Here is a 13,315-nt window from a genome sequence, read left to right as displayed (position 1 = left end):
GTGTAGTGGTAGAATAAATGTTACCTTTTAGCTGCAGCTTAAACACCAGCTTCTCTGTTCCAGCCTCACAAGTGTATTCCCCAGCATCCTTTTTCTCCATTTTTTCTATTACCAACTCACGAGTCTTCCCCTTTGACTCCATGTGAACTGCTTTGCTGGAAGTCAGTAATTTGCCATCCTTGTACCACTTTATCTCTGTCTTTAAATCTGAAACCTCACAACTCAGAGTGGCTTTCTGGGAGAGAGTGGCTTTCACCTCCTTCTGGACAGACTCCTTGTTAGAGAAGCCAGCTGGGGCTTCTGAACAACACATGAAAATATTTGATGTAAACATATCAATCAACCCGAAATGAATGAATACAGCCATGTTTCAGTTACTATGAACAGAAGATCATACTAGAAAGACAATGCAACATGGCGTGTACACCTGCTTACTGCAGAAAATACTATTGGCATGTTATTCCTCTTACCTGCCACCTGTATCTTAAAGGCCAGCTTCTCATTCCCAGCCTCACAGATGTACTCTCCCGCATCCTTTTTCTCCACGCTTTCTATTACCAGCTGGCGACTCTTGCCCTTCGACTCAGCATGAATTGTTTTGCTGGAAGTCAGCAGCTTGGCATCCTTGTACCACTTCACCTCCGTCTTAGTGTCAGCTACCTCACAGCTCAGAGTGGCTTTCTGGGAGAGAGTGGCTTTCACCTCCTTTTGGATAGACTCCTTATTGGAGAAGGCGGACTTGAGTTGGATCTCTGCAAAGGTAATATTCAAAGATGTTATGGTATTGACACACTGTCATTTTAACACAACATATTAAAGTTGTAATTTAAATGTGGTAGAAGTCAGGTATAACTAGGAAAACTACATATAACAGAGATGAAGCGAAGAGGACAAATATGCAGTATAACCACAAAATACCCAAACACTTCTTCTGTGATACCAGTAATACACTACAGCATTCATAATTCATTCATTCAACCAAAAACTAAATCCTCTATTTGGGCTCTTCATCAACTTTGCTCAATTAAATAGTCAGACAGGCAGGCAATCACACCCAAAAAAGAATATGCACAAATTACGACACAGACCATTGCCTTTCATGACCTCATACCTGTAACTTTCGCTTCCTACTACACAAAGACCCTCTCCATCATTTAGAATGCACCCTACACTCTTCTCCACACCATCAACCAACAGGAAGCACATCGTGACTTTTAATTGCATGTGAGCTGATCTGCTAGGAATTAGCAGCTTGTCATCTTTGCATCACTACGCCTCTATTATTAATCAAATAGTTTATAAGAGTTGTGTGCAAGATTAATAAGAATGTTTTAATATCTATATACAGATTAGCCATTAAAACAATGTTCCACCTAAATTCTAGGCTATGATTTGGATGCTACACCCTCAAAACAAAAAATAGTCTGAAGGACAAACCAGTGAGTAAAAACTGAAGACACGACTTAATAATCTCAGTTTGCTGTTTATTGAGCATACTGCATTCTCCTTACCTTCCACACGTATCTTAAAGGCCAGCTTCTCATTCCCAGCCTCACAGATGTACTCTCCAGCATCCTTCTTCTCCACGCTTTCTATCACCAGCTGGCGACTCTTGGCCTTTGACTCTGCATGAATTGTCTTGCTGGAAGTCAGCAGCTTTCCATCTTTGTACCACTTAACCTCTGTCTTAGTGTCAGCTACTTCACAGCTCAGAGTGGCTTTCTGGGAGAGAGTGGCTTTCACCTCCTTTTGGATAGACTCCTTGTTGGAGAAGGCGGACTGGACCTGTGTGTCTGTGGAGACCAGAAATGTGGATGAGATTATTTTCCTTGTCCATTGAGAGGTGTCAATAGTATTAATTGTTAATCTGCAAAAACATCAAGTCAGATTACACTTGTAGTTACCTGCCACCTGGAGTTTAAAGACAAGCTTCTCCGTCCCAGCCTCACACAAGTACTCTCCAGCATCCTTCTTGTCTACACTGTCAATCACCAGCTGGCGACTCTTGCCTTTTGATTCAGTATGGATTGTCTTGCTGGAAGTCAGCACCTTGCTATCTTTGTACCACTTTACCTCAGTCTTGGAATCTGAAACCTCACAGCTCAGAGTGGCCTTCTGAGATAGACTGGCTTTCACCTCCTTCTGGACTGACTCTTTGTTGAAGAAAGCTGACTTTGCTTCTGATGAAGGAAAAATACCAGATGCAATTCATTCAAAGCTCATTAATATACACCCAATAAGTACGAAGATCCACTCTCACCTGCCACATGCATCTTGAAAGCCAGCTTCTCAGTCCCAGCCTCACAGATGTACTCTCCCGCATCCTTCTTCTCCACGTTGTCAATCACCAGCTGGCGACTCTTGCCTGATGATTCAGTATGAATTGTCCTGCTGGAAGTCAGCAGCTTGCCATCTTTGTACCATTTCACCTCTGTCTTAGTGTCAGCTACCTCACAGCTCAGAGTGGCTTTCTGGGAGAGAGTGGCTTTCACCTCCTTTTGGATAGACTCCTTGTTGGAGAAGGCGGACTTTAGCTGGATCTCTGCAAAGGTAATAATCGAAGACGTTATGGCATTGACACACAACACATTAAAGTTGTAATTTAAATGTGGTAGAAGTCATGAAATGAACGAATACAGCCATGTTTCAGTTACTATGAGCAGAAGATCATACTAGAAAGACAATGCAACATGGCATGTACACCTGCTTACTGCAGAAAATACTATTGCCATGTTATTCCTCTTACCTGTCACCTGTATCTTAAAGGCCAGCTTCTCAGTCCCAGCCTCACAGATGTACTCTCCCGCATCCTTCTTCTCCACGCTTTCTATCACCAGCTGGCGACTCTTGCCCTTTGACTCTGCATGAATTGTCTTGCTGGAAGTCAGCAGCTTTCCATCTTTGTACCATTTCACCTCTGTCTTAGTGTCAGCTACCTCACAGCTCAGAGTGGCTTTCTGGGAGAGAGTGGCTTTCACCTCCTTTTGGATAGACTCCTTGTTGGAGAAGGCGGACTGGGCCTCTGAGGGTAATGTCAATAAGAAACACAGTGTTGTTATGAGCACTGTGTAAGATCAACAATGGGAAAGAATATCCAGTAGCTCACAGGCACAGAGATAAAAAGTTATAATGTTATAAAGCAGCTTTTTTTTTTTATTTCATATATCAATTAGTCCCACCTGACACAGATATCTTGAAGACCAGCTTATCCGCTCCAGCTTCGCAGGTGTATTCTCCAGCATCACTCTTCTCCACCTTTTCAATCACCAGCTGTCGAGTGTTGCCTTTTACTTCTGTATATATTGTCTTGCTGGATACCAACTGCTTGCTGTCTTTATACCATTTCACCTCTGTCTTGCTATCAGACACGCTGCAGCTAAGAGTTGCTTTTTGGGAGAGAGTGGCTTGAACCTCCTTCTGGACTGACTCCTTGGTGGAGAAGGCAGCTACGGCTTGTGCTTCTAAGAGAAAAAAATAAACGTTAAACGTAAAAAAGTTCTTCCAAATTAAGATTATGGATGAACAACGTAACCAAGATGGTAATTTTACATATAACACATTATTACCTTTTATCTTGACTTGGAATGTGACTTTGTCAGCTGCTGTCTCACATGAGTAATGTCCTTCATCAATTTTCTTGGCACTCTTGATGATGAGCTTCCTTTGAGTCCCTTTAGCGATAATGGTCGTTCTTTGGTCCTCAGTGATCTCCACCTGATCTTTTTTCCATACAACAACAGCACTGGCAGGAGAGACCTCACAGCTCAGCTCGAGATTTCCTTTAAGGGATGATGACATTCCCATGGGACCTCTGGCTTTGTTTAGGAACTTCGCAGGTTCATCTTAGAGAAAAAAGATAAGCATGTAAGTAGAGTCCTTCCGTCATAATCAGTGAATTGATTACTCATGCATTTATTATAAAAGAATAAGAGTAACAATGCACGTGTGATAATTTAAATGTAACTGTTCTTTATTTTAGGTTTGCTTAGCTTGTAGTCAGAAGAGCTAAAGTTTAGGAAGTGCCTGAGTTGCGGAACTGGAACTGACAACATGATGACAGATAGTTCTGTCCTGTTTGATGGCTCAAAACATAAGCTACCACAGTGGGTCACATTCCAGACAATATATCATGTGCTGCAGTTCCCACCCTGAGCCCAGTGCCCTTTACAAAATCTTATTTGCACTGAGCTGATCACGTTAACGAAAACTTGTTTTATAGACAAACAACTCTAGCACATTTGTAAACAACTTGTGGAAAATACACTGCTGTCTCTACTCTGCTTTAAACTTTACAGTAAAAATTTTCTTAGCAGCTAAAATTTTGATGATTATACCTTTAAGTGTGAGTTGCACGGACATCTTGTCGTCAGCTAAGACACACTCATAAATCCCCAGGTCTTCCTCTGTAACATTGTGTATCATCAGGACCCTCTTGCGGTCATTCATCACATATTCATACTTCTTGCCCATTTTTAATTCCCGTCCATTCTTCATCCAAACCACCTGAAAAAACAAATTCAGAAGAGTTTGCCAAAATAGACGTCGTACTGAGTGTTAGAATTATAGGAGTAATTAAAGAGTATTCTCAAGTTGTTATTTTTAAAATGAGAAATATTTGTTTTTTAAGAACTTAAATACAAAAGTGTATGAATGAGGCATGATGATGATGGTCTCTCATTTACTCAACCAACATCAGAAACAATACATCCTTTTCCAATCTTTGAAGGTCATTTAAAAAGGATTTCAGTACAAAGTGTCCTTAAAGTTGTTTGTATAAATACATATTTTCACCTCTGCATAATTAATAGTTAACTATATATAAACAGGATCTGTGAAAAGTAAAAGATTTATGTATTCTTCACAAACCTGTGTATTGTAATCTGACACTTCAGCAGTCAGCTGAGCAGTAGCTTGGGCACTGCAAGTCACAACATCTGGATGATCTGACTTGTTGGTGAACCTAACAGGAGGGGCTAAAAATAGAGTTGCCAGGAAAGATGGAATTTATTGATTTGTCACAAAACAAGAAAAACATGTACTAACACAAAAACTGTAACTGTACAACAATATATACAAAAAAAAAGTGTATACCTTTCACAGATAGGATGCAACTGCTCTGCGAGCCTCCACCCACAAACTTGATTTCACTTCCATTCATTTCCATGGTTACCACACGGATGAGCAGCGTGTGTGTGTTCTTCGACCTGGTGATGAGGTAGTCACCTCCACTGCGCAGGAGGCGGCCATTTAAAGACCAGAAGCCTGAGCAAACAGCAGACAGCTCCACCGAGATAGAGAACTCCTCACCAGAGTAACCGGTGCTGTTCATCAGACCTTTCCTGATTTCTGCAGAGGGTTCTGAAGGAAACAGGAAGACAAGACATTAAAAAGGAAGCAGGCACAAAACAACAGAAAATAGTCATGAGACTGCAGTCTTACCAAGGTAGAAGCTTCCAGGTACCTCCAGGTATGGGCTCTGGCCAAAGTCATTCATGGCAGAGATACGGAATTGGTAGCTAGCTTCCTCAGTGAAGCTGCAGATAGTGGTCTCCGTTGACACAATGGTTTCTCCAGCATTGCACCTTTGCCACGTCTGAGTGCCAACCTTCCTCCTCTCCACTATATAGCCTTTGATGGGCACGGGACGATCACTGTCAGGAGGAGACCACTGGATGGTGATGGATGAGTCAGTCTTGTTCTGCACCACAGCATCAATGGGGGGGTCTGGAGGATGCTTCCGTGCAGCTAGAGTAGAAATAATGATGAGATGCAAGATTTTCAACTTTAGTTTAGCTTTCATTGTTTCATTCTTGCCTATTGTCACCCCCCATGCACCAATGAGACTGGTGGATGGGCTGTGACTAAACAGCTCCAGTGCACATGCATTTGACTCACCAGTAACAGAGAATCGTGTGGACGTTTTGCAGTCTCCAGCCACAAAGGCCACTTCTCCTGAGTCATCGGCCTGGCAGTCTCTAACTGTGAGTGTGTATTGTCTGAGCACGCAGGCGATGGAAATACGGGTATCTTCTTTCAATTTCTCGCCATTGCGAGTCCAGTAGGCATCTGGAAAAGGATGCTCCAGCTCCACACAGAAGATAACGGTGTCACTGACAGGAACTATTGTCCTCCGAGGGAGTTTCTTAGTGATGTTACCTGGGATAATAAATACATTTTTTTAATCAAGAAAAGTACTGAATAGCATAGCGAGCAGTATTCTCAGCATGGACACGGCATTCACTTGATTGTTATATTCAAACACAGTTTTGAACAATCAATAAGGATATACCCAGGACAGTGAGCTCAGCCACAGTGCGGCTGCCCTCTTTCATCTCGCAGATATAAACGCCATCATCATTGGTAGTGACATTGTGTATGGTGAGACGACGCAGGGTGCCTTCTTCCTCCATGCGATATTTTGTACTTTGCTCCAGACGCGTTTCCTCCATGAACCAGTTGGCCAGGGTGGCACTAACAGGCACCTCACACATCAGCAAGGCTGAGGTTTTCTCTTGTACCTCCACATCCTGCAGCTTCCTCCTGAATGGCACCTTAGGCTCTGACATAAGGAAAAGTGACAGAAGTTCAAAGTTAGACAAACATATTGATTGGACACAATGGTGTTCATCAGAATGATTTGACATTTGTAAATGTAAATTCTTTTTGGGAGTCAAAATGGAAACCTTAGATTACTGAAGGTTTGATAAGTAAACAGTTGCTCTTGGAAGGCATAGTAATGTGTCATGTTAATGAACTAAAATGAGCAGTACACTGTGGAATTAAAACAAAAATGGCCCAAAAAATTGTTGTTTACTGTTTAATGTGAACCTAATTTGTCCAATATGTTTGCTACACGCACTAATTCAGTAGAGGCTGCAGAGTACATCTTTTAAATGAACTACTGTCTTCACTCCAACATGGACCACAAACCTGGGGTACAGTTATACTGCATCCATACTCTAGGCCACTTCAGAAATAAACTTCAGGAATGAAGTGTTGAAACATGTGGAACTCTGGTTTGAGTTACGAGAGAAGTTCACTGTTATCAGTCAATCATTCAGCGTAGCCGTATAAAACACAATGTTTTTGAATAGATCGTTTGAAACACTTTTATTTGTCAAGATTAGAATTATCGTATGTCTCGTATCGGAGCACAGGCCAGGTTTAACTGTCGTTTTGTTTTCATAAATCAAATTCTTGTGTAGACGTAGAAGTGTCATGTCTAGAAACACTATGTTTAGGGGTGATACTCTCACATGTTTTATGTTTGGCTAAGAGTTTTCACAGGCAACTTTGTTTTCTATAAATCAGTGTTCATTAAACAATCACCATCCAATTCTCAAACCTGTTTCAATCTGGTTCCTTTTATGTAACACCCTTTTACTCCTAGTGAGCTGAGTCGTAACAACTGGTTATTTCCCCAGCAGTGTGACTGACCTTCCTGTCTGCCAGGTCATCTCATCTCCATGATGTATAATAACCCAAATAACACTTTAATGTTACATACATTTTTATTGAAAATAGCCCACTTTCTCTCCAGTACCAATTGCTGTTGAACTGATACATCAGAATTGTTTATTTTCTATTTACTGTACTGTACATTTGTTTTTATTCAGTACACTATTTTATATTTATTAACTCTATTTACTGTAAAATTGATAAGTAGCAATATCGCCACTAATTCAAAGTGTATACTTCATAAATCAAACTTTTCAATTTAGCAAACTAACAACCTGCGAGCCACCATCGATCTCCCTGAGCTCAGCGCCATCAGTATCAGACTGAATGAAGATTAGTAACCAACATGGATTTACAACTCCACGGGTCCTATCCCCTGGGCCAATTTCTTCCCAGGGGAAGTCACACTAGCATGTGTGCCAACGTGGCCCAGTAAAGTGAGTGACTATCTTAGCAACCGTGAACTACTCATCGCCAGCAGAAAATAGATGCAACACAACACCTCCCTTCAAAGGTTGAGCCAGAATTCAACCCTGTTGAGAGGAGCAGCGCGCATTTTGAGAGATTTAAATGAGAGTTGATTACAGTTACACTTACAGCACTACTTAAGAGTATTGACACACTTACATGAGCCAGACTGCTGCACTGAGTGACATGTTACAATGAGCACAATCACTTGTAGATTATTCTGAGCAAATTACACTATACACGGTTATAAATACCTCTTCCTTTTAGAAGATGATTCAGGCCTTGATAGAAATAAAACTACTTGTCATGTATGACCCATATTAAAAGACCATGGTCTAGTGTGTCCACCTCTATCAAGTTATGCAATACTGTTAGACAGTTTGTTTCATTACTGTGTCTTTAATTAGAAAATGGCAAAGATGGTTTATTATTGCTGTATGTGCATGATTTAATCATTTTAAAGGCTTACCTTTGACTGTTACCAACACAGCGCTGTAGGTCTGCCCAGCCATATTGGTTGCATTGCAGGTGTAGAGACCGTTATCGCTCTGCTTGCAATACAGGATCTTGAGGATGAAGTTCTCAGCTTGGTCCTCATAAATAACATGCCTGCGGCCTTCGCTGATGTTTGTGCCATCCTTCCTCCAGATGGTGTGGGGTTTGGGATGACCCGTCACGAAGCAGCTGAGTTTGGCGTGTTTGCCTTCAGTCACCGTGCAGGTACGGGTGAACACGCCTTTGGGAAGCTTCGCCAGCGCGGAGGCCCTCAGTTCCAGACTCAGAGAGCTCAAAGCGTCTGTGATGTTGGCTGTGGACGAGGTCGAGAGAGAGGAGTTGCTTTCTTCAGCGCGATAGATGGAGATGTCCTTCTTCATCTCCTCTTTGCGCTTCTGAAGGTGAGAGAGAAGAGAGGTGCTCTTATCTGCAGCTAGCTGGCGAGAATCCTGAGCATCCACGACGAGAGCTGCGGCGGCATGAGCTCGGCCAACAGAGTTCTGGGCCCTGCAGGTGTAGGTGCCGCTGTCCAGGTTACGAACACTTTGGATCTTCAAGGTGCTGCTGTCGCCGTCAGAAACGATCTTGATGCGGTTCGTCTCCCCCAGGTACCGCCCGTCCTTCTCCCAGTCAAAGTTGGCCTCGGGGTGGGCTGCAACCCGGCAGTGGAAAACAACATCACCTCCCAGACCCACACGTGTTGAGGCAGGCTTCACCGTGAAAACAGGGGCCCTCTGAGACATCTCTGTTGCCAGGGCCACTTTAAGGGTCACCGCAGCATAGGCTTCCCCAACACTGTTTTTGGCTCGGCACATGTACTGCCCGCTGTCATCCAGAGTCAAATCGTAGATGGTCAGGCGGTATACGTCTCCATCCTCCACAGTCTTGAAGCGGCCCCCAGATGTTAGCTTCAGCTTTTCTTTTTCCCAGGTGATCAGAGGGGTTGGGTTGCCCACAATAGTGCAGCTCAGTGTGGCATCCTTGCCTGCACACACCAAGACCGCCTTCGGCCGGGTGAGAAACCTGGGGACTCCTCCAAACAAGTTCTTATCCATTGTTCGTTCCTGTGATCAAAGAAAAAGAATATAACTAAAAATATCCTAAACATTATTATAGCTAACTCGACACTTATTGTCCTGACTGGTGGCTAATTTAGGGTGCTTTCACACGTATAGTTTGTTCTGATTCAATGTAATGTGTGTAATGTTGCTGTTCTGTGGTACTTATGTACTAGTTCTGTACATGAACACCTTGTTCCGTTTGATGGAGCATCTAGGCTACGTGTAGGAAGCAAAGTTTGAATGCCAGTGCAGAAACCTGCTGGTGCCAGACACCTCAGGAGGAGAGGACATACAACGACCTATTCACCCGAGAGTTTCTATTCCAAAGACGCATCAGGTATGCTGCTTGGTTATATATTTATAACCTTATAAATAGTAGTCGTGTCGGTCCCTAAGTAATCTCACTGCAAACTAAAGCGGGCAGATACCACCCTCTCCAACTGGTGTCAGCTTGGTTGATTTAACGGAGTGCGATTGCTGTGTTTACACCAGCACAAACAAACCGACCTGGCGGGGAACGGCTCCCGGTTTCAGAACAATGAAGTAGGTGTGAAAGCACTCTACAACACAAACTGCAAATAATAAATTCTTTACCGAAACAATAAGTTTTTTTTTTATGCGTGCATTGATTTATTGGCCAGACATTGATATCGGTCGATATTCCCCTTGGAGACTTAAATTTAGCAAATAAAAAGACGTTCACCAAGAGTGATGTCCAATGTTTATGGGAAGTGTTGGATCAATTTTTATCTGTTTGTAATTTGATTAGTTCTATAATTGGTTTTACATTTACATTTACATTTACTTTTGTAACAATCACTTTTCACAACCAATAGTGTAATTTGCCATCGTCACCTTTGTGCTTTCTCTGGGGGCTTCAGACCAGGCTTTGTAAAGCGTCTCGAGACAATTTGGATTGTTATTATGTAAATAAAACTGAACTGAACTCTATTGAATAAAGAAACTTTAAACCCTCTGCTACATCAGTGAGTACATAACCACAAAAACAAAACAAATGAACCAAAAATGTGTTATTTTAAACACCTGAATGTGTATAAGTCTAGAATCAATGCATCCCTTAAATTTTCCAATGCTCATACAAAGGTTATGTTATTTTATGTCATTCTGCATTTTAAATTAAACCCTTTCAAATGCACAGAAACTATTGTAAGTTGTGACAGTGTGCTATGTGCACTCTCTATAAATATGCGAAGCTATGAAAAGAGCCATAAATCCAGAGTTCAGATTGGCATATTTATAGCAGGCAGTTACAGTAGCTAAGTCAACATATCCCTGTCCCTGTCCCTTGTCCAGGCCCTGGACACGTTCACCAAAACAAAGACTTGGTGCAAGAGAGAGCCTCATCGATAGGAAGCCAGTTTGATGATAACACGGCGAATAAATTCCCCTTCTAACAAGGTCAAACCGAGCAGATATGCGCCTTTCAAAGAGTGACATTTACCAGCTTTGTCACCTCTGTCGCTTGAACCGCCTGTCCCAAAAATAACCTCAGCTGTCAGGCCCCGTCTCTGTCCATTGCCATTTGTAGAAGCGAAAGGGTCTTCAGCTGTTTGATTAGACTCCCACACAAGAAGCATATTTAATATCTACCACTGTCCATTTTTTTTTATTTTTTTTTAAAAAAATCAATTCAGGGAACTGATAAAGTGTAATTTAAATTAAATTAGTAATTTGTGGTTTGTAAAAGTGCTAAAAAACGTACATATTAGCTTGAAATTACCGTTAAGTAACATAAACGTAGGCTAACCGAAAGTACGTTGTAGCTAGGTAACTCAAAGTAGCAACTGTAACGGTTAACGGTCACAGGTGGTTAAGTATGGCGTTTAAATACATGTATAATTTAAATAGAAATTAACGCATAAACTGCTCACTTCGGCTCAGTTTTAATATAAATATCATAAGAACATTTATCATTAATGCCGTTTTGGCTCCTTCACCTTGAGTCTTCAGCCGCTCAGGTAAAACGGCCGCTGAATCATGTGACAGTCAGTTAGCCTTAGTCAAGACGTCCGGGTAACGGTCGTGTCCAATATCAGAGCTTAAAAGTCCCAACAAAGGAAGAAGAAAAGCAAAAAAATAAAATATATATCCTTGAAATGGTTGTAAATCCAGGGTGGTGGAACATCCCCCGGTCTCCTGCGGTGGGCGGTTGACTCTTAGACTTATTTTTTTTTTTTCTCCTTTCTTCTCTGGTGACTCTTGATGCCAAATAGCTGACGTACCGACTCTGGCGCAGCCTCTTTTCCAAAATAGACTTGTCATTTGCTGTGGAGATAGGAGATAGCCCGGGAAGGAGGGCACACACACACACACACTCGGGCCAGGCCTCCCTCTCTGCTGCAGGCTGCACACACTCCAAGCCCGGCCTGTTAGGTCGTAAACAACTCATACTACACTGAATATCAATGGCTACAAGAATGGTGTGCACCTTGCAGAGAGAAAGCTTTCAGTAGCTGCACTTTTAAGTGAAACAGGTCATGAATAAGTCAAATTTAATGTGAATATTAAATCCTGATGAAACACCGCTTCCCGGGTTCAGACCTCTGAATGCAACACGTTGGCAATGCAGTCTGCAATTAATAACATTTTCTTCTTCCATCTTTTCTCCTTAGTCTGAAATATCTTGAAAATGCAACCATCTCTGACACCAAAATGCCTGTTTCAAAAACAGTAAAGATAATTATCATGGTGTAACTAAGGTGTGTGTCAATTTATTGCTCTAAAAGTAGTGATTTCAAAGAGTTTAAGTTAAGATGAGACTTTTATTAACCCACAAGGGGACGTTTACTGTTACATATTACTGCAGCAGGGCGCCGACATGAGCAAAAGACAAGATAAATCGAGATGAGATGAGGAATAAAAAACAGTCTTACAAAAAAGTGGTTGTGCCAAGCTAAAGTGAAGCGGGGGAAAAAGATAAACACAAGGTGAATGTGGCGATGGTTGAATAGACGATGTGGATATCATTGTCCTATGCAAAAAAAAGAAAAGAAAATATGCCACCAATACTATAAGTAACATGAATTGTAATTTTTGCCACCATAAGCAATTCAAAATACATATTTTCTATGCTTATATACACAGTACATAAGACTAGTCAACGTTAAAGTTAAATTATTTTCTGTAAACATGAGTTGTGCCTGAATAAGTACTCCACAAAAGCACCTTCACTCTTATTTTACGCGCAAATTTGAGATCTGTATCTTTCTGCCTCTAATTATATTTTGTCTCAAATCTCCACAGTACGTTGAACGTGACGTTAATTTGCACAAAGGAGGAAGAGTTCTTGACAAACAACAATTGTGCGCCAAGTCTCATTCTGAAATTGCCAGTTCGGGACAGTTAAAATGTTTTTTTCTTTTCCAGTTATGCAAGAATCAACACCCAATCTGACCTGCGTACTTAACACAGAGATGACATTAGTATTATTCCTCTAATCAGATGACAAACTGGCATACAGCAGCCATCCTGCAGCAGAAGGCAGAAATATTAACCCAGTTATGCTTTGTGGCTCAGCATGTTGAAACTGTACGTCTCAATCTCAACGGTCATTTGTTTTAAAACCTCGTAAAGTCACTAATAAAATCAACATAATGTACATCATGCACTGGAAGATTGACTGAACTTGATCTTGTGGCACGCTGTGTTCCACAACCTCTATTGTGACAGGTGCAGCCAGTCAGGGCCATAATTAAGTTATGACTTCATGTTGCACAACACAGCAACACTTCAAATCTGTCCTCCATGACATTTTCACCACACTGAGATCTTTCCAGAAAACATGACATAGCAAGCTTTAATCTGCAGAATAT

The 13,315-nt window shown here is 41.7% G+C and overlaps 1 protein-coding gene across 1 annotated transcript in view; it reads right to left on the bottom strand.

The window, feature by feature from the left end:
- obscnb (obscurin, cytoskeletal calmodulin and titin-interacting RhoGEF b) overlaps positions 1–9,476 on the bottom strand; it is a gene marked incomplete at its 5' end in the record, with an annotated part of 50,390 nt that extends 40,914 nt beyond the window's left edge. The window contains 15 exons of the mRNA XM_084546604.1: positions 25–300; positions 471–752; positions 1,512–1,793; positions 1,905–2,180; positions 2,261–2,542; positions 2,747–3,022; positions 3,180–3,461; positions 3,567–3,842; positions 4,335–4,503; positions 4,867–4,973; positions 5,092–5,358; positions 5,440–5,745; positions 5,896–6,156; positions 6,290–6,559; positions 8,396–9,476. Coding sequence (XP_084402730.1) covers positions 25–300; positions 471–752; positions 1,512–1,793; positions 1,905–2,180; positions 2,261–2,542; positions 2,747–3,022; positions 3,180–3,461; positions 3,567–3,842; positions 4,335–4,503; positions 4,867–4,973; positions 5,092–5,358; positions 5,440–5,745; positions 5,896–6,156; positions 6,290–6,559; positions 8,396–9,476 — 4,693 coding nt within the window. The remainder of the gene's footprint in view (positions 1–24; positions 301–470; positions 753–1,511; positions 1,794–1,904; positions 2,181–2,260; positions 2,543–2,746; positions 3,023–3,179; positions 3,462–3,566; positions 3,843–4,334; positions 4,504–4,866; positions 4,974–5,091; positions 5,359–5,439; positions 5,746–5,895; positions 6,157–6,289; positions 6,560–8,395) is intronic.
- Between the last annotated feature and the right edge of the window lie 3,839 nt (positions 9,477–13,315).

This window comes from Chelon labrosus (genome assembly GCF_963514085.1).
Source record: "Chelon labrosus genome assembly, chromosome: 6".
NCBI lineage: Eukaryota > Metazoa > Chordata > Actinopteri > Mugiliformes > Mugilidae > Chelon > Chelon labrosus.
This window is presented reverse-complemented; position numbering and strand designations above follow the sequence as displayed.